The sequence below is a fragment of the Giraffa tippelskirchi genome, chromosome Y (assembly GCF_054371585.1).
Source record: "Giraffa tippelskirchi isolate mGirTip1 chromosome Y, T2T-mGirTip1v1.2.pri, whole genome shotgun sequence".
Classification (NCBI taxonomy): domain Eukaryota; kingdom Metazoa; phylum Chordata; class Mammalia; order Artiodactyla; family Giraffidae; genus Giraffa; species Giraffa tippelskirchi.
This window is the reverse complement of record NC_137290.1, coordinates 25,122,989-25,141,421: the sequence shown is the minus strand read 5'-3', so window position 1 is coordinate 25,141,421 and position 18,433 is coordinate 25,122,989. Positions and strand designations below refer to the sequence as shown.

The 18,433-nt window shown below is 37.6% G+C and overlaps 1 protein-coding gene across 1 annotated transcript; it reads right to left on the bottom strand.

The window, feature by feature from the left end:
* Positions 1-15,928: 15,928 nt before the first annotated feature.
* On the bottom strand, positions 15,929-17,804 carry LOC145537592 (heat shock transcription factor, Y-linked-like). Its single transcript, XM_081568287.1, has 2 exons — positions 17,168-17,804; positions 15,929-16,734 (listed from the first exon to the last, which is right to left on the bottom strand). Exons 1-2 carry the CDS (start codon positions 17,678-17,680, stop codon positions 16,003-16,005), a joined length of 1,245 nt encoding a protein of 414 aa, XP_081424413.1. The 5' UTR covers positions 17,681-17,804; the 3' UTR covers positions 15,929-16,002.
* Positions 17,805-18,433: the final 629 nt, after the last annotated feature.

The following is an 18,433-nucleotide window of genomic DNA, read 5'->3' as shown; positions in this document are numbered from 1 at the left end:
TTATCATTTCAAGCACTAAGTTAAATGGCCTCAGTTTAGATTTCAAGCATCTTGATGTGTAGGCAAATGTACGTGCTTTGAGCACAATCAACACAAATGTGATTGAACCTTCTATTTCTTTGCCTTGTGCAGACTATTCCTTCTGACTCCCTTTCAGCTTCTTTTCATAGTCTACCTTGAGTGAAAGATCCTTCTCAAAGATAACAGGATTAATCTCCATAGATCTTTGGGATATCCATTAAAAGCCATGGCTATGGGCATCAAGATATCTCAAGTTGACAAACCTGTGTTTCTATCCACTCCTGAATATTATCAAATTATTGCACATATTATCAAATTGTGTCTCAATCATCCTACCTAGGGAAACCTGGTTACGTCCTCACATTTCATGACACATTAAAACTTTGATCTATTCTTATATGTCTTTATTGTATCAGTGTTTACAATCCTGATAACATTAAGAAAATATAGGTCAGTACATTAGTTAGACAACGTGCATGATTCCATTTTTTTAAGTCTGGTGTCTAAAATAGTAAAAGTGCAAAAGAAAATTTCTGGAACAAAACTGCATAAATTTTGAGAAAAAGACAGATAACATGACGGGTAGGATCAGAGGATGGAATTGGATGCTTAAAGTATAACAAGAAAATAGGTAAATGCAGGACACAAAGGTCAGTGTGACTTCAATACTGTTTCCCGACAATATCATTTTATGTTACCAATCACAGAATAGTCTTATATACAAAATATTCTAAGATACCCTGAGATGTAGAACAAAGATGCATCTTTTAAAGTGGTCTTGTTTAGGATGTCACTAGCGTGAAACCATTTAACTAGAAAAATAATTTCCCACATTTGGTCAAGGGAAAAAAAAAGTGTGAGAGAGAGAGAGAGAGGAAAAAAAAAATGGAATTAGTAAGAGTCCCTGAGTAAGAATTCTCAATTTTCTTTTCTTTTTTTTCCTGTTATTTGTGATTTGGGCACATAAGAGTGTGGCAGGGCTTCTGTGTGTGTGCATAGGAATAAAATGTGTTTGTGTATGTCTGGGTGTTCTTTTTGACTTCCACTTTACAGATTTTTTCCCTGAAAAAAAATGATTAACCCAGAAATACAAATAGGGAAATGAAATACAAATGAAAATGACCTTAGAAAAGACTACTTTCTCTGTTCACAGGGGTGAATTGAAAAGATTGAGAACAATTAGTTAATGATCAAGCTACTTCAGTAAAACAGCTAAAAACTCTGGAACTCTCACAGTTAGCCAAGAATAAGTTGAGAGGGACCTTAGATGTCTACTATCTCACAATAACAAAACAGCCTACCTCTATTATGGCAGTGACAGAGAAGGCTAATTCGACATGTGGATTTTCAATCAGATCACCATGTAATGGGATATTCCCTCCCTTCCTAGCCAGGAAGATACTGTTAAAAATGATGGAGAGCAGGTAGGCTGCACATTCATTATTAATGAAAAATACTCTTGGGAATCAAATGAAACAAAGAATGACATTTGGAATTCTGTCCCTACAAGGTGGAACATACCTTCCCCATGCCCAAGAGTATCAGAAAGAGAGTTAAAATAGACAGAAGGTATAACATCCATATTCTTCTCACCTAATATCTTCAAATTCCAATCCGCGCCCCACTGCTAAGCTGCTGACTATACAGGACTTCTGGCTTCAGCTGTCTGTGGCAACCAGCCAATAAGAATTTTATCAATATAATTTATTTTGATATGCATTGATAGTGCGTGTCTTTAAAAGGCCACAAGACTTCAGAGCTGACTCGAAGAGGAAAACTTTGTACTCTCTGTCTTCAATTTCATGGGGCTTCCATATACATTTCCTTACCTTCACAATCCTCACCCTTCATGTGTAGACAAAAACTGCAACATTAAGAGAAGAGGAATGGCTTCTTCACAGAGAAGGCAATAGGGAAAGTAAAAATGAAGCAGGTGGCCTACCTCCCTATATGCTCAGCAAAGTCAGCCCATATAAGTATTTCTAAGGGATACTAGCATGCATAGGTCAAAGATGCTGCTCCCAGGATTACAGAGCTTGATTGAGATATTTTAATTATATTTTACTTCTCATCTTCTTCCTCAGGTAACATACCAGGCATGCTAACACCTCCAAAAATGGGGAGGTCTGGGAAGTACTTAGAGACAATGTCTGCTGCTGCAGAAGACCAAGGTTGTACATTCAAGTGGTATGTGGGGTAAGGGTTCCATCTCAGCATTCCTCATGACTTTGCAGAAATTTTCCATCCCTGGAGAGCTCTCCAAAGTCTTTGTAAAAAGTATATTTTGAGGGAGGATAGGAAGGAAACTGACAAGAACTCTGTGCTTTCTCACTGTCCTCAATCTCACTTATCACACTATGTACTATGAGAGATTAATATGCTTTATGAACCATCCCACAAGCCGTGCCTACACTTAATTTTTGATGTTCTGTTGTGTCTGACACTCTAAGATCATTTACTGCATTATACTGGGCTCTCTTTCATTGGGATAAGGCAGAGTTTGCTCAAATTCATATCCATCGATTCGGTGATGCCTTGCAACCATCCCGTCTGCGGTGTTTCCCTTCTCCTCTTGCCCTCAATATTTCCCAGCATCAGGTTCTTTCCAGTGATTTGGCTCTTGGCCTCAGGTGACCAAGTATTGGCCCTTCAGAATCAGCATCGGTCTTTCTGTGAATAGTCAGGGTTAATTCCCTTCATGGTTGATTTCTTTGATCTCTCTGCTCTTCACAAGACTCTCAAGATTCTTCTCCAGCCCCACAGTTACAAAGCATTGATGCTTTGAAGCTCGGTTCTTGTGGTCCTTCTCTCAGCTCCATACACGACTGTTGGTAAACAAGTTTGTATATTCAGATCTTTGCCAGGAATGTCTTCACATTTTAATATGTGGAATAGATTAGTCAAAGCTTTTCATCCAAGGGACAGGGTCTTTTAGTTTCATGGCTGCAGTCCATGCCCGAAGTGGTGTTGTAGGTCAAGAAAACAAAATATTTCACTGATTTCATTTTCTCTTCATTGATGCGCCTGGAAATGATGGACCAAATTCCGCTTTCTTAGTTTTTTGAATATTGAGTATCAATCCAGGTTTTCCACACTCCTCTTTCACTTTCATCGAGAGGCTTCTTGTTCCTATTCTTCTGTCATTCGGGTGGTGTCATCATGTTAATTAAGGTTATTCATAACTCCCACATAAATTTTATTTCAAGCTTGAGATCCATCTAGGATTTTATTTTTCATGATGTTCTCTGCACAGACGTTAAATAAGCAGAGTAACAACATATAGTTTTGACATATTCCTTTCCCGATTTTGAACCAGTTAATTGCCCCATGTCCAATTCTAACTGTTGTGCCTTGATTAGCATACACATTTCCCAGGAGGTGGTCTGGTATTCTTACCTCTTTAATAATTTTCCACAATTTGTTGTTGTGGTTGTGTGTATGCTTCACAGTGTACACGTCATTAACAAGGACAATTAAGCAGATAACAATGATTTTATGATATTCCCATGCTTTTTCTATGATCCAAAAATCAAGTAATAATTATGATCAAAGCACTAACTACACTTGCCCGTTTTTTTTTTTTGTTTTGTTTTTTGGTTTTTTTGGTCGTTGTTGTTGCTGTTGTTGCTTTCTCTCTTTATCAAGTAGTCAAACAACAACTGGTAGTTTCCTGTGAACTTCCCATATTACTTCTACAAGAATTAAATTATGTCCATGGCAGTCTCTGGCCTTCAACACCGACTGAATGGAGTCAAACTTTGAGATCCGAAATCTGGCATGTGTACTCCGGGAAAATGTCAGGAACGTTAAAAATATTGCTAGATATATTCAAGTGCTGACTTTTCGAACCAAATTATGCTATTATATTTTATGTGGAAAAGTTCTGCATTCCTCCATGTTGACGACAATCCCTCATTGACAGACATTTCAAGGAGAGGACGGTAGAAAAACAACAACAACAAAATGTGCTTGATTGCATGTCAGAAGTCAAAGTTGTACCAATTATGTGTGTTTGAATGGGGCTTCCCATCACATAGATTAATTCATGTCAACTAATATTTCATGTTTTGTTATCAAGAGAAAAAAAAAAGAATAACAGAGCTTGCCAGGAAAACTGATAAGTTCCAAAAAGGCAGAAATGTAGGAGAACGTGAAATGCATCTTTCTCAATGAATGGATTACAAATTATACGTTTATACTGCCTGAAAATAGTTCTCCCAGAGCATCAGATCAATACTAACAGAATACCATGGTCACCAGAGTGGCCCATGTGGATATCAGACATACCTGGATGGAAAGGAATTAAGATGGGAGAAGGAGGATGAGATGAAGCAAGACAAAACCTCTGTCTTAGAATAAGAGACACAGATGCATAGAACAATTTTATGGACTCTGAGGGAGAAGGTGAGGGTGGGACGTTCTGGGAGAATAGCATTGAAACATGTATATTATCATATGTGAAAGAGAACACCATTCCATGTTCGATGCATGTGACAAGGGCTCAGGGCCGGGGCAATGGGATGATCCAGAAGGATGGGATGGGGAGGGATGTGGGTGGGGGGTCCAGGAAGGGGAACACATGTAAACCCATGGCTGATTCATGTCAATGTATGGCAAAAACTATTACAATATTGTAAAGTAATTAGCCCCCAACTAAAATAAATAAATTTATAAAAAAAAAAATATTGCTAGATATATTCAAGTGCTGACTTTTTGAACCAAATTATGCTATTATATTTTATGTGGAAAAGTTCTGCATTCCTCCATGTTGACGACAATCCCTCATTGACAGACATTTCAGGGAGAGGACGGTAGAAAAACAACAACAACAAGATGTGCTTGATTGCATGTCAGAAGTCAAAGTTGTACCAATTATGTGTGTTTGAATGGGGCTTCCCATCACATAGATTAATTCATGTCAACTAATATTTCATGTTTTGTTATCAAGAGAAAAAAAAAAAAGAATAACAGAGCTTGCCAGGAAAACTGATAAGTTCCAAAAAGGCAGAAATGTAGGAGAACGTGAAATGCATCTTTCTCAATGAATGGATTACAAATTATACGTTTATACTGCCTGAAAATAGTTCTCCCAGAGCATCAGATCAATACTAACAGAATACCATGGTCACCAGAGTGGCCCATGTGGATATCAGACATATCTGGATGGAAAGGAATTAAGATGGGAGAAGGAGGATGAGATGAAGCAAGACAAAACCTCTGTCTTAGAATAAGAGACACAGATGCATAGAACAATTTCATGGACTCTGAGGGAGAAGGTGAGGGTGGGACGTTCTGGGAGAATAGCATTGAAATATGTATATTATCATATGTGAAACAGAACACCATTCCATGTTCGATGCATGAGACAAGGGCTCAGGGCCGGGGCAATGGGATGACCCAGAGGGATGGGATGGGGAGGGAGGTGGGTGGGGGGTCCAGGAAGGGGAACACATGTAAACCCGTGGCTGATTCATGTCAATGTATGGCAAAAACTATTACAATATTGTAAAGTAATGAGCCCCCAACTAAAATAAATAAATTTATAAAAAAACAAAACAAAACAAAAAACCTCTGTCTTGTGGGTGGTGGGAGATGGAGAAGCAGGAAAGAGATTTCCAGAAGAAGGCAAGCCCCTTCGCTAAAGGGTAAATTACTTTGGACTGAAAGGAAGCATGGTAAAACAACTGATGAAATATAAACTGTATAGAGCAGGAGTCACACAGACAATGTGTGATGTGACCCTACATGCCCCAAATTGCAATACAGCTCAATCTGTGTGCATGGGGTCTGGAAGCTGGAACAGAGGATTTAGAAAGCCCTCCTGGGAGAGGACTGCTGTTGACTATGTGGAGATGGCATGATGGAACAAGTACAATTAGTTGTGCTGTAGGAAATTCCTGTTGAGCATTCCCAAACTGCCAAAGAGGCAGGACCTTACTTGCTGTGTCACACTCAGGAGGTAGAGATACCATTGCAGCTCCTTCTCTTCCCACCTTTTGAAAGCTACTACAAGGCAATAGAAAAAGACCAGCCAGAAGTACCACTCATGCTTCTTCAACCTCAGGATAGAAAAGGATCCCATTAAAGCCAAATATTTTCTGCCCATGGCTGCTATCTCCTATTGATAATTGGCACTGCCAGGTTCCAGCAGTCCAAGCAGCTGTACCACCCCCTGTGCTCACCAAGAGAGACCCCAGTGCTCCACAAGTGTCTCAGGGCAGACTCCTTTGGTGACCACATGTAAAAGAAGGATAAAAATTACATCTGAGACCAAGGAACAGAGCCATTAAGGCAGTGGCTAGCATATCTTCCAACCAGCTGAGCATGCTGCAGATTAAATATACATGATTGATGACACGGACATTGTGTCTATGAAATACATCAAAAGACAGTAAGAGTTCAAATGAAAGAAAATGCCCAGCCTCAGGCAGCTGTAAGAATGCACATGTGTTATAGCAGTTTTGAGTCTGAGCTCTCCCTAGAGAGATCCAGAGTCCAACTCTCTCCACCTCTGGAGAGCTTTCAAAAGAGGTGCAATTGTCCTGTGACTCATGTTGGGGACTAGGATGCTAATCAGATGAGACACAAGGCAATATGTATTATTCTTCTGATGCTTTGAATTCTTGTGTTGTCAGTGCACTATTTTTCTCAGTTGTAGGCTTCTTTATTACTGCATATTGATTTGGTATTTTAAGATTATTTTGACCATTTATTTATGTATATATACTTCTATTTTTACTTTGGTTTCCTATTTTCTGTGCCTTTTGCCGATGGTGCCCATCTTCATTTTTAAATAGATGTATATTTCTATATTAACTGTGATTTTCTGCTATTCTGTGGGGGCTGTATCTGATCTTAGCATATTTGCTTTCTTTATTTGTCAGTTGTCGCTCTGCTCTGGTGTTGTTTTTTTCTTGAGATTTATTTGATCAATTTTCTCTATGAATCTGCCATCTACGCTGTTGTGTCTATTGTGCGTGCTACTGTTGGTTTTGTTTCCTTGCCATTTATCTATGCTACTTTTTTAATCTCCTCAAACACTTATTATGGTATTGTGGTTCTCTGAACATAAGTTGACCCTGATCGTGCAGGGTCCCAGCACTGAGACCAGGATCATACTTCCTGTCTACAGTGAATATTAACTAGGACAGTCTCCATGAAGGTTCCCTTTTTAATCTAAAATGCACTCCACCCCACTGCCTGAACAACCCAGAGCTGACGCCTCATGCCTCACAGCAAGCATGACAGAAACACAAACCAAATCATTGGCAGATAGACTGCCTAATGTCAGATTAACCCAATAGATACCTGCGAATGACACAAACAGATATGGTCCCACCATTAGACAGGGAAGACTCAGCTGTAGACTCAAGAACATAATTGCCATCTCTTCAACTCCAAAGCCCACACTAGCCACTTGACCAACCTTATCGACTTGGAGTGGACACTAGGACCAATAACAATAACCCAGAAGTCTGGGAAGAAATGACTGTAAACACAGTGAATAGGTAAATGTGAAGACAGAGAAATATGTTGTGGGCAAAGGGACATGGGAAAAACTCAAAGCATAATTAAAGAAGAAATGAGAACACTCCCTGAAAAAGACTTGGGAGTAATGATAGTAAAGATGATCAAACATTCCAGAAATAGAAGGGAAAAGACAAGAAATATTCTTGAAGTGCCTGGCAAAATGAATAAGCAACAACAAGTAATTAACAACCAAAAAACTGACATTGGTATACTATAGGCTAATACACATCGTTGTCCTGCTGAAGCCAACACAACATTGGAAAGAAAACATCCTCCTATTTACACATTGAAGTTTAACAAGAAATACAAGTGTTCAATGATACAACAGACCTGACAAAGTTATTTGGTACTTACAGGACATTTCACAAAAACACAGCAGAATATAAATTTTTCTAAAGTGAAAACAAAATCTCTCCAGGATAAATCACAAACTGAATCTCAAATCAAGCCTTGGTAAATTTAAGATAATGGAAATTGTATCAAGCATTTTTTTTTCTTTTGAATCACAATGCTATGATTTACACCAGACTTTGGCCAGGGGGAAGGGGTGGTCATTCTAAAATACACAATTACATGTCCGCTAACAAATACGCCTCTACACCTCTATGTGGCCAAGCGATCACTGATGAATTCAGAGAAAATGAAAGAATAAGTTTAGAAACAAATAATACTTAAAACATGATTATCTAAAATTTATGATGCACACTAAAGCAGTAAGAGAGTGAAGTTGATAAATTCTACACATCTCAAGTAATCAACCTAACCTAGGTTTGTGGCACAACCCCCAAACTCATCCTCAGTAAATCTAAATCATTGACAGAAAGAAGAAAAAGCAGACAAAACTCCTAAAAGTGAATAGAAGGGAGAACATGATAAAAAATCAGAGCAGAAATTAAAGAAAATATAATGATGAAAAAATAGCCAACGTCAATATCATTAAAAAGAGTCTCCTGGAGAGGAAAAAAAAAAAAAAAAGATATATCATGAGCCAGACTTATCAAGAAAAAGAAAAAAAGAAAAACACTTAAATCAGTAGAATTTGTGATACAAAAGGAGACAATATAACTGATACTACAGAAATAACAAACGATCAGAAGAGACTACAACAAACAATTATAAGTCAATAAAATTTAGAATCTGAAATCCATGGACAAACGCTCAGAAATTCAAATAAGAAGAAACAGAAAATATGAACACAGCTATTAGAAACACTAATGTTGAAACTGTGATGGAAAAATTTTCCAGTAAACACAATTAAAGCCATATGGCTTTCCAGGGAAGTTTTATGAACCATTGAGAGAACCGCTAACACTTAAGCTTCTGAAACTCTTCCACAATTCTAGAGTAGAAGGAAAACCCACAAACTCATCCTACAAGGTCACCATCACCCTGATACCGACAGCAAGATAACACAGAAAAGGAAACTTAGAGACCAATATCACATAGATGAACAGAGTCAAACATAGTTAACAAAATGCGACCAAGAAAATTCATCAATCCCTTAAAAGGATCGAACACCATTATTAAGTGGGGTTTATCCACGATATGCAAACATTCTTCAGTAGCTGCATATCAATATATATTGAAGGATTAAAACTATATGATCATCTCAACAGATGTTGAAAAACCTTTGACATAATTTAACAAGTGTTTGTGATAGAAACTCCTGAAACTGACCATAGCAAAAACTACCTCAACTTAACAAAGGCACACTAATCAAAACTACAATGGAGCATCACCTCATACCATTCTAAATGGCCATCGATAAAAACAAATCGGTTCTACTGAGATGGATGAAACTGGAGCCCATTATACAGAGTGAAGTAAGCCAGAAAGAAAAACAACAATACAGTATACTAATGCATATATATGGAATTTGAAAGATGGTAACGATAACCCTATATGCGAGACAGAATAAGAGACACAGATGCATGGAACAATTTTATGGACTCTGAGGGAGAAGGTGAGGGTGGGACGTTCTGGGAGAATGGCATTGAGACATGTGTATTGTCATATGTGAAAGAGAGCACCATTCCATGTTCGATGCATGTGACAAGGGCTCAGGGCCGGGGCAATGGGATGATCCAGAAGGATGGGATGGGGAGGGAGGTGGGTGGGGGGTCCGGGAAGGGGAACACATGTAAACCCATGGCTGATTCATGTCAATGTATGGCAAAAACTATTACAATATTGTAAAGTAATTAGCCCCCAACTAAAATAAATAAATTTATAAAAAAAAAAAAAAAAAACAATTCACCTATAAAAAAAAAAACAAAAAAAAAAAAACAAATCTACAACAGGGGGCTTCCCTGCTAGTCCAGTGGCTAAGGCACCATGATCACAATGCAGGGGTCCCAGATTTGATTCCTGGTCATGGAACTAGATTCCACATGCAGCAAATGACATTTGTCACAACCAGATAAAGAAGTAAATATATGTGTATATATATATATATATATATATATGTGTGTGTGTGTGTGTGTGTGTGTGTGTGTGTGTATAATTGTATAATAATATATGAAGGAGATGGTGTAGAGAATACAGAATTCTCCTGCCCTCCTGCACTATTGTTAGGAATGTAATTGAATGCTGCCACGTTGCCTAACACTATGGGAGTTCTTTAGATAACCAAGAATAAAACTACCATATAAGCCAACAATCCCACTATTTGCTATATACTCAAAGGAAATGGTAATTTAAAAAATTATATGTACCCCAGTAACCATTATAACACCATTTATAATAACCAATAAAGGGAAGCAACCTTAGTGCCCATGGAAAGAAAAATGGATAAAGAAGCTATGTTACATATATAGGATGAAAAATTACTCACCCATAAAAAGAAACAAAATTGGATTATTTGTAGAGTTACAAATGAATCTAGAGCCTATGATGCAGTGAAATAATTCAGAAACAGAAGGGCAAATATTGAATATTAATGCATATAAATGGAATCTCTAAAATAGGTACTGAAGAATCCGTTTGGAAGGTAGAAAGAGATGCAGTCATACAAAACAGACTTGTGGACACAGAGTGGGATGGAGAGAATGGAATGAATTGAACAAATTGCACTGACAGATGTAAAATACCAAATATGTAGTAGACAGCTAATGAGGAGTTCCTGCTCAGTGCTATGAAATGCTTTAGTGGAGTGTGTGGTGCGCTAGGAGAGCAGACCCCTGAGGGATATGGGAGGACTGTTCAAAAGGGAGGCTCAGCTATATTCACTAATAACTGATTTATTTTACTATGCAGCAGAAACAAACACAACAGTGTATATTTCTTATACTCCAAATTTCAATCGTTTTGTTTCAAGTGAAGCTAGAAAATCAGTCCTCAGCCAAATTGTGCAAGTGACAAGAACAGCATCACAGTGCGTGTCATGGAAAATGTGTAACCGGGACTGCTTTAGTATGTATAGACAAAGAAAAAACAACAACAACAACAACAAAAAAAGAACTTAAAATACAGAGCTAAGTTACCCAGAATAAATTCAGGCTCTACACTTAGGTGTCCATTCACTTGACCCTTGTCATTGTTTCTAAAAGTAAAGAAGATGTTTTTAAAATAATATAAACATGTATGGTTATATGTTTTCCTAAATTGATGCCACAAATTAATGAAAACATAAATTCCCTCAGGTTTTAATAAGTAGGAGCAAGCCTTTGAGTTTCAGAACATTGGTAGGCAGGAATTAGTAAACATAGGCTAAAGCTGAGATGCTGCACAAGAATCCTTTTTTCTTTTTTTTTTTTAATTCTAGAATGTGTGCTAATGACTGAGAAAAATGCATAGCCTAAAAGGGACTAATTATGGTTCTTCATCAGGGCTTTCATCCTAAGAAGGTTTTAATCATGTGGAGCAACTTCTCAAGTAATGTGAAAATGCTGCTCTGAAGAAGGATGGGAGGAGCCAGGTTTTACAGAAGTTTTGGTACAACGATCAGGTGTGGAGGTTGTCCAAATATTATGGTTAACAAAATAAAATCAGGACACATCAATTGAATGGATTGAGATATTTTCTACCTATGGGAAGATGAAAGAATCTGGGCCCCTTGAAATAATTTCTTTGTTAAGCACCTTAACTACGCTGGGAAAGATTGAGGGAAGGATGAGAAGGGAACGACAGAGGGTGAGATGGCTGCAAAGAATCACCGACTCAAAAATCATGCATTTGAGAAAGCTCTGGAGATTTGAAAGGCAGGGGAACCCAGGGTTTTTGCTGTACATGGAGTCGCAAAGAGTCAGACAAGACTGAGTGGTGAACAACATCAAAAAATTGGTATTGGCAGTGCTTGGGGGACTTTGTCATTGTACATGTGATGATAAGTGAGACTGAGGATAATTAGAAAGAACACAACTCTTGTTGGTTTCATTCCCTCAAAACATGCTTCTCACAATGTCTTTTGAGAGCTTTCCAGAGAAGGAGAACTTGTCAGGTGTCATGTGGTATCCTGAGATGGAAACCTTACCCTATATGCCACTTGGATCTACAACCTTGGTCTTAGGCAGAAGCAGGCATTGTCTCTAAATATGTGCAGAGCTGCCCATCTTTTGATGTGTTAACAGTCATGGTATGTGATCTGAAGGATGGGGTGAGAGGTAAACAAACTTATAGCCTTTCAATCAAACTCTGTAATCCTGGGAGAAGCATCTTTGACTTGTGTATCTTAGTCACCCTTAGGAATGCTTACAAGGGGTTACATCACTGAGCATGTATGTAGGTAGGAAACTGAATCCATTTTGACTTTACCACTGGCCTTCTCTGTGAATAGACCATTCCTCTTCTCTCAATGTCACAGTTTTTGTCTTCAGATGAAGGTTGAGCATTGTGGAAGTGTGTGAATGCATATGAAATCCCCATAAAACTGAAGATAGGGAGTACAGTTTTCTCATTTGAATCAGATCTCAAGACTTTTGGCTTTACAGATACGCACTATCAATGCATCTCAAATATTCATAAAATTCTTATATGATGATGGTCACACAGATTTGAGGCCAGACGACCTGCTTGTTAGCAGCGAGGTGGGGCTTGGATAGTTCAGGTATTATGTAAGAAGAATGTGAGCCATGTTATAACTTCCTTTTAATTTAACTGTCTATCTCATCCACTTGGGAAGGGGGAAGGTGACTTCCACCATGTGGGAACAGAATTCCAGGTTTCGTTCTTAGTTTCATTTGATGCCTAAGTGTGTTTATTACTGGTGAGTGTGATGCTTCCTATAGGAAGGTCATATCCTATTAAAGGAAGGCCCGGATGAAACTCCAGGCCTCTACATGGCCTTCTGTGGTACTGCCATATTAGAGGCTGGGTGTTTTGTTATGGCCAGACATAATAAACATTAAGGTCCCACGCATCTTTTGCTAGGCTGATTGGGAGAGCACCAGGGTTTTTAATTATGTTTGGATGGAGTAGCTTGGTTATTATTGAAATGCTTTCAACCTTTGACACATCCATTTGTCTTGCACTTTGAAAAGAAAAAAGACTTTTGAATGAGCATTTTAATTTCTGCCTGTTTATATTTTTGAATGAATTATTTCCTCAGCAGAAATTTCTAACAGAAAAGTCCAAAAGAGAGCCCAGACATACATTCACAAACACATTTTTAATCTGATGCACACACACACAAGCACAGTCATGATCTGATATGCTTAAACACAATTACAAAAAGAAAAGAAAACCCAAGGACTCGCTGAAGGACACCTATGAGCTTCCCAGAGTTCCTCTGCTACGTCTCTCGGCTTAGTTTTGGAAATTATTTTGTACTTGAATGATTTCTCTCTAGTGACTTTTTAAATCAGAATGTTTTAAAAGATATAACTTTGTTGTGCATTCCATGGGATCTTAAAATATTTTGCATGTAAGACTATTCTGTGATTTGCTAAAATGAAAATAATTTGTAGGGTAACAATACTGAAGTCATATTTACCTATTTCGGCCCTGCAGTTACACATTTGCTTGTTAAATTTTAAGCATCCAATTTTATCCTCTGACCTTCTCCCATCAAATTTCTACTTCTTGTCTCAATCTTCTGTGTTTAACTCACTTACATTTTTGTTCTAACTTTTACTATTTTAGGCACCAATTATAAAATAAATAAGTAAAGGAAAGAAAATTGAACTCTTGTACAATATTTCCCTAAGGTATTGAGCTATTTTCTCTATCAACTTTTGAGAATTAAAGGTACTGATATGATAAAGCCATATGGGAACTGATCACCAAGCTAATGTATCATGTAACCAGGCTTCCCATGGTAGGGCAATTGAGGTATAGTTTAATAACATGTTTTCTGGAGGGAACAAAAACAGTAGTTTTGCCACATGATATAGTGACTGCCCTTATGCATGCCTTTCCCACTTACCACAGAGCACTAAGGGAGTTAATCCTGTTCTTTTTGAGAAGGACCTGCCACTCAAAACAGAACAGGAAAAAAGATAAAAGGGAGTGAGAAGGGATAATCAGTACACGGCAATGAAATAGAAGACATGATTGCTTTTAAGGTGCTATTTCTCAAAGCATGCAATTTGACTACATAGTAAAATGCCTGAAACCGAAAACCAGACCATTGGACTTTGGGCTTGAAATGATAACTAAGGACACCGATTTCAATAACTCTTACAATGGCTGCAAAATGCTTACCTCTCTAAAGCACAGTATTCTCAGCCAAATTCAATGAAAACTTTCAGTGAAAGAAAAAGAGTGTGCTGTGTGGACACCTCCCTTTTCTACACAAATATTCCACAGCTGTCACTGTCTAAAGGAACGTCCACAAAGTGCAGATTGCCAAGATCCCTAGGTAGTGTTCATGACAGTCTGCATAGTCCAAAGGCAGACACTCTGCTCGTTGTATTTCGTTGTGAACTATATGAAGGATCAGCCATTGATTTTGATCCCTCCTTACTCCATTACTTTTCTAGATGATTATCAGGAATGATTCCTTTTTTTTGTTTGTTTGTTTTTTCATAAGTATCTCTATAACTACTACTGAATTTTAGGGAACTGCGGCCTGAAACAACATGCTTAGTATGGGTTCTTATAGACTGTAAACTTCATAAGAGCAGCAATCATTTTATAATTTGAATTCCGACATTTCACATTCATGTAAATATATATATATATTTCTCAATGGAGAAAATATTCTCAGTAAGTAGGAAAGGCCAATTATGGTAATAGTGCAGGTTATAGGATGTTGTTGAGTAGTGTATATAGCATTGGATTGGTGATTACTTTTCATTATTGATAATTCAGTAAGTACTTACCAAATGTCATTTGCATGGTCTACGTTTTAGCTGATGTGAAAGATACATAAAGAAAAGAGGGTAGACGCAAAACACATTGAAGACCTGATACCTGTGCTCACCTTGGTAGGAGGGTGAACAGAGGTTCCTTCCATCCACAAGAAAGGGTTGAGGCAAAGTTGTAAGAAGGGGCTTAGCATGTCTGAAAGCAGTGTGTGTGTGATTGTAGCTCCAGAAGAACGGTGTAACAAAATGATAATGAAGCTACTATGGAAAACAAATATCTTGTCTTCAAAGAACTTAACCATCCTGAGGTGCTGTAATCACTACAGGAATTTATTTTGTCTCTGAGGGAACAGATAAACAAAATCTACATATGCATTAGAAAATATAGGGTGGAATCACCGTGGCGGGAAATAAAAGTATGCTTTAAGGACAGCAGAGCTAAAATGACCCTATACAATACCACTTGTAAAATCCTATCTTGTGCTGAGCATGTTCCAGTAACTGATCATGTCCTGTAATCTTTGGTATCACAGCGATGGTATAACAGTTATCCTAATTTTGGACATGCTACAATATCTATATTTTCAAGTATGAAATGAATTTCTATAATGAAGACAATCTCCTGTCTAATGTCTTAAGACTCTACTGCTGCTAAGTCGTTTCACCTGTGTCCAACTCTGTGCGACCCTATGGACAGCAACCCACCAGGAGCCTCATTCCACGGAATTCTCCAGGCAAGAATATTGGAGCGGGGCATCATTTCCTTCTTCATCTTAAGACTCTACCTGTACCTAAAAGAATATCATGTAACTGTGAATGCAATAAGGTACGTACTGTGTATGTGTACTTTTTTAAATTGTATTTGTATCTCTTCCTTCACCCGTACCATCCTCATTTAGACACCCATTCATTTCAGCAGGGATGATTTCCCAAATCACTTTACATCCATTAACTCTTTTCCCTTTGCTCTCATTTTCTTGTTTACAAACAATAGATTAGGTGCCATTTACCTAGGATGCCTAATGGATGTTTTCTTGAACTGAAGAGTTTATAAAAGAGTGCAGAAGAATAGCCAGACATTGAAATAAAGCCTTAATTTACTCTTCATTGTTTCAAAATAGAAAACAAAACTGTGCAGATGAATGTGTAACTTTATTGTTCAAATACAAGAATTGTAGGTATTTGTTGACATCTCCCAACATAAATTTTAATCTTCATTAGGTTCCATAAGCTGATACTTATTTGATAGGTCAGTTTTAATTAGCATGGTTTTCACATAAGGAATATCGTTGATGAATTGACTTGAAAGAGCGGAGGTGGATGTATAAGCGATCGTTGGCACTGGGGACCTTGAGTTGCCTCTCTGTTGCTGGTTAGGAAAAGGACTGTCATGGACTGACATATCGTTATACATATCTGGAAATGTAGAAGGTTCCACCATCAGTCCAAAAGAACTGCTCCGAAATGGAGATACGATGTGGTTCTGAGAAGTAGAGGTAGCGGTAGTAGCAAAGTCCTCAACGTGGCCATTTACTTGAGTGTAGGTGCTATGGGAGTGCCAATTAAAAATGCTCAACTGGTTTAAAACAGAAGGTTGATCTACCACATTCTGTTCTGTTTGTCTAACTGATATTGATGATGGAGAAGGTAAGTCACGTGGAGATAGGGAGCTTGTTTTAGGGACGATCTGGCTGGTATGTGTCTTTTTTGTGAAAGGCACACTTAAACTTGTAGAAGCTGAAAATGGACTCTCTCCACTAGTTTCACAATGAAAACCAGAGTTACAATCATCTATGTTGACCCTTGCTTTAACATGCTTCTTGTAATCTGGAACTAATGAAGATTTTGGAAACACATTGTTAATCCCGACTCTTCTTTTCATTCTTACTAAAAGTTGGGGAAAATCTCTTTTGAAATTTGGATTTTGGTAGACCTGTAACTAAAATCAAAGGATGCAATCATTTAGTTATTTTTTGTAAACCAAGGTACACCTGACAAGCAAAGCTGAACTATAAAAATGTATTCCTTTAATGATACAAATTAAATAGCATCAAATAAAACATCTCCATTAGTAGTTTTAACACCCTACGTGTTAGAAACAGGTATGCTCCTCAGCTAAAAAATATGTTGTATATATACAATAAATACCAGTTAAAGTAGCTTGAGGACAAGTATCCAGTTTCAAGTTGCTAGGAGAGTTTGTTAAATACCAAATATTTTACCCTCCAGCTGTTCTCAACTTCAAAAAATAAAATGTTTTCAACAATTTGCTATCTCAATTTTAAATTCAGTTTTAGCTACATATGTGAACATGCTTTCTAAGTCACATGAATTAATCTTACATATTGCCAATAAGTGGAAAATGTTAATACCTTGCTCAAAACTGAGACATTGTTTTCTTCTTCCAGAAAGTCAGGTAGTGAAGCAGATCTTTGAAAAGTTTGTCGCTTTTTACTAAACCCATAAAGGTTAAGCTGGCGAACTAAACTTTTCATACTATCAGTTTTAAATATTCTGAAAGGGACCTTTCTTTCCAAGACTTCTTTCTTGAAGAGTTCTTCATTGATCACTATAGAAGTGCCACTTTCGTCCCACCAAATAGATTCAAACTGATCACTTTCAACTAGAGTCCAGAGTTTTTGAGGAAAAGTGAGTGAAAGAAAATCATTCCACTCATTTGTTTCAGAGACAGAAAATGTGTAGCGTGGCCATTTTATCCCAAATTCCTCAGCCAAAGCCTGAAAAGCATATTCTTCAATCATAGATCTCAAAACTGAGTCCCCAGTAAGTGTGTAATCACACAAAGAAGAGCTAATGGAGGTTTCGGAACCAGTTGATTCATCTTTACGAGGCACATCTTGAATTTCTGAAGGAATATGTGCCATCTCAGAGAACTCTTTCTTCAGATACTTTCCTCATTTGTCTGATTTTACACAGTCCAACTTCAAATGCTGCTTGGCTGGCGTACAGAGATAAACTCTCTAGACCATTAGCATGGTTCTCAAAGTCAAAAAGCTGTGACATCACAAAGTCATTGGTCTCCTAGCAATTGAAGAGTAGCTCTGACATCATAAAGTCACTGGTCTTCTAGCAATTGAAGGGCAATGTTCAACCAGTGTTTACTTCTACATCAACTTAATATAAAGTCTGCTTACATAAATAGGATCCAAAAACATGAAACCTGCAAAATGTCATTCCTAAAGAATTTTTACGCAGAAAAGTCACATCAATAAATCTACTTGGTTCCTGAAATAAAAGTGATTGATCACCCTTCTATACATATTCTTAACATTCAGGACTGTTACCAACCCAAACATGGGTCTGCTCACTTCTGTGCAATAAAGTCAATCAACTGACTGTGGGTTTCAGTGAAAGCAAGTGTAGTGTTTATTGTATGACCTTCAACAGAAGTGTTTATATTAATGCAGAGTAAAACAGGAACTTAAATTAAGACTCATTTTACTCTTAATTATTTCAAAATAGAAATTGGCACTATGAAGATGAATATGTAACTTTATGCTTCAAATAAGAGAATTGTAGGAATTTATTAACATCTCCCAACATTAATTTTACACTTCAATATCCTCCATAATCTGACTCCTATTTGATAGATCAGTTGTCTTAGGACAGTTTTCAAA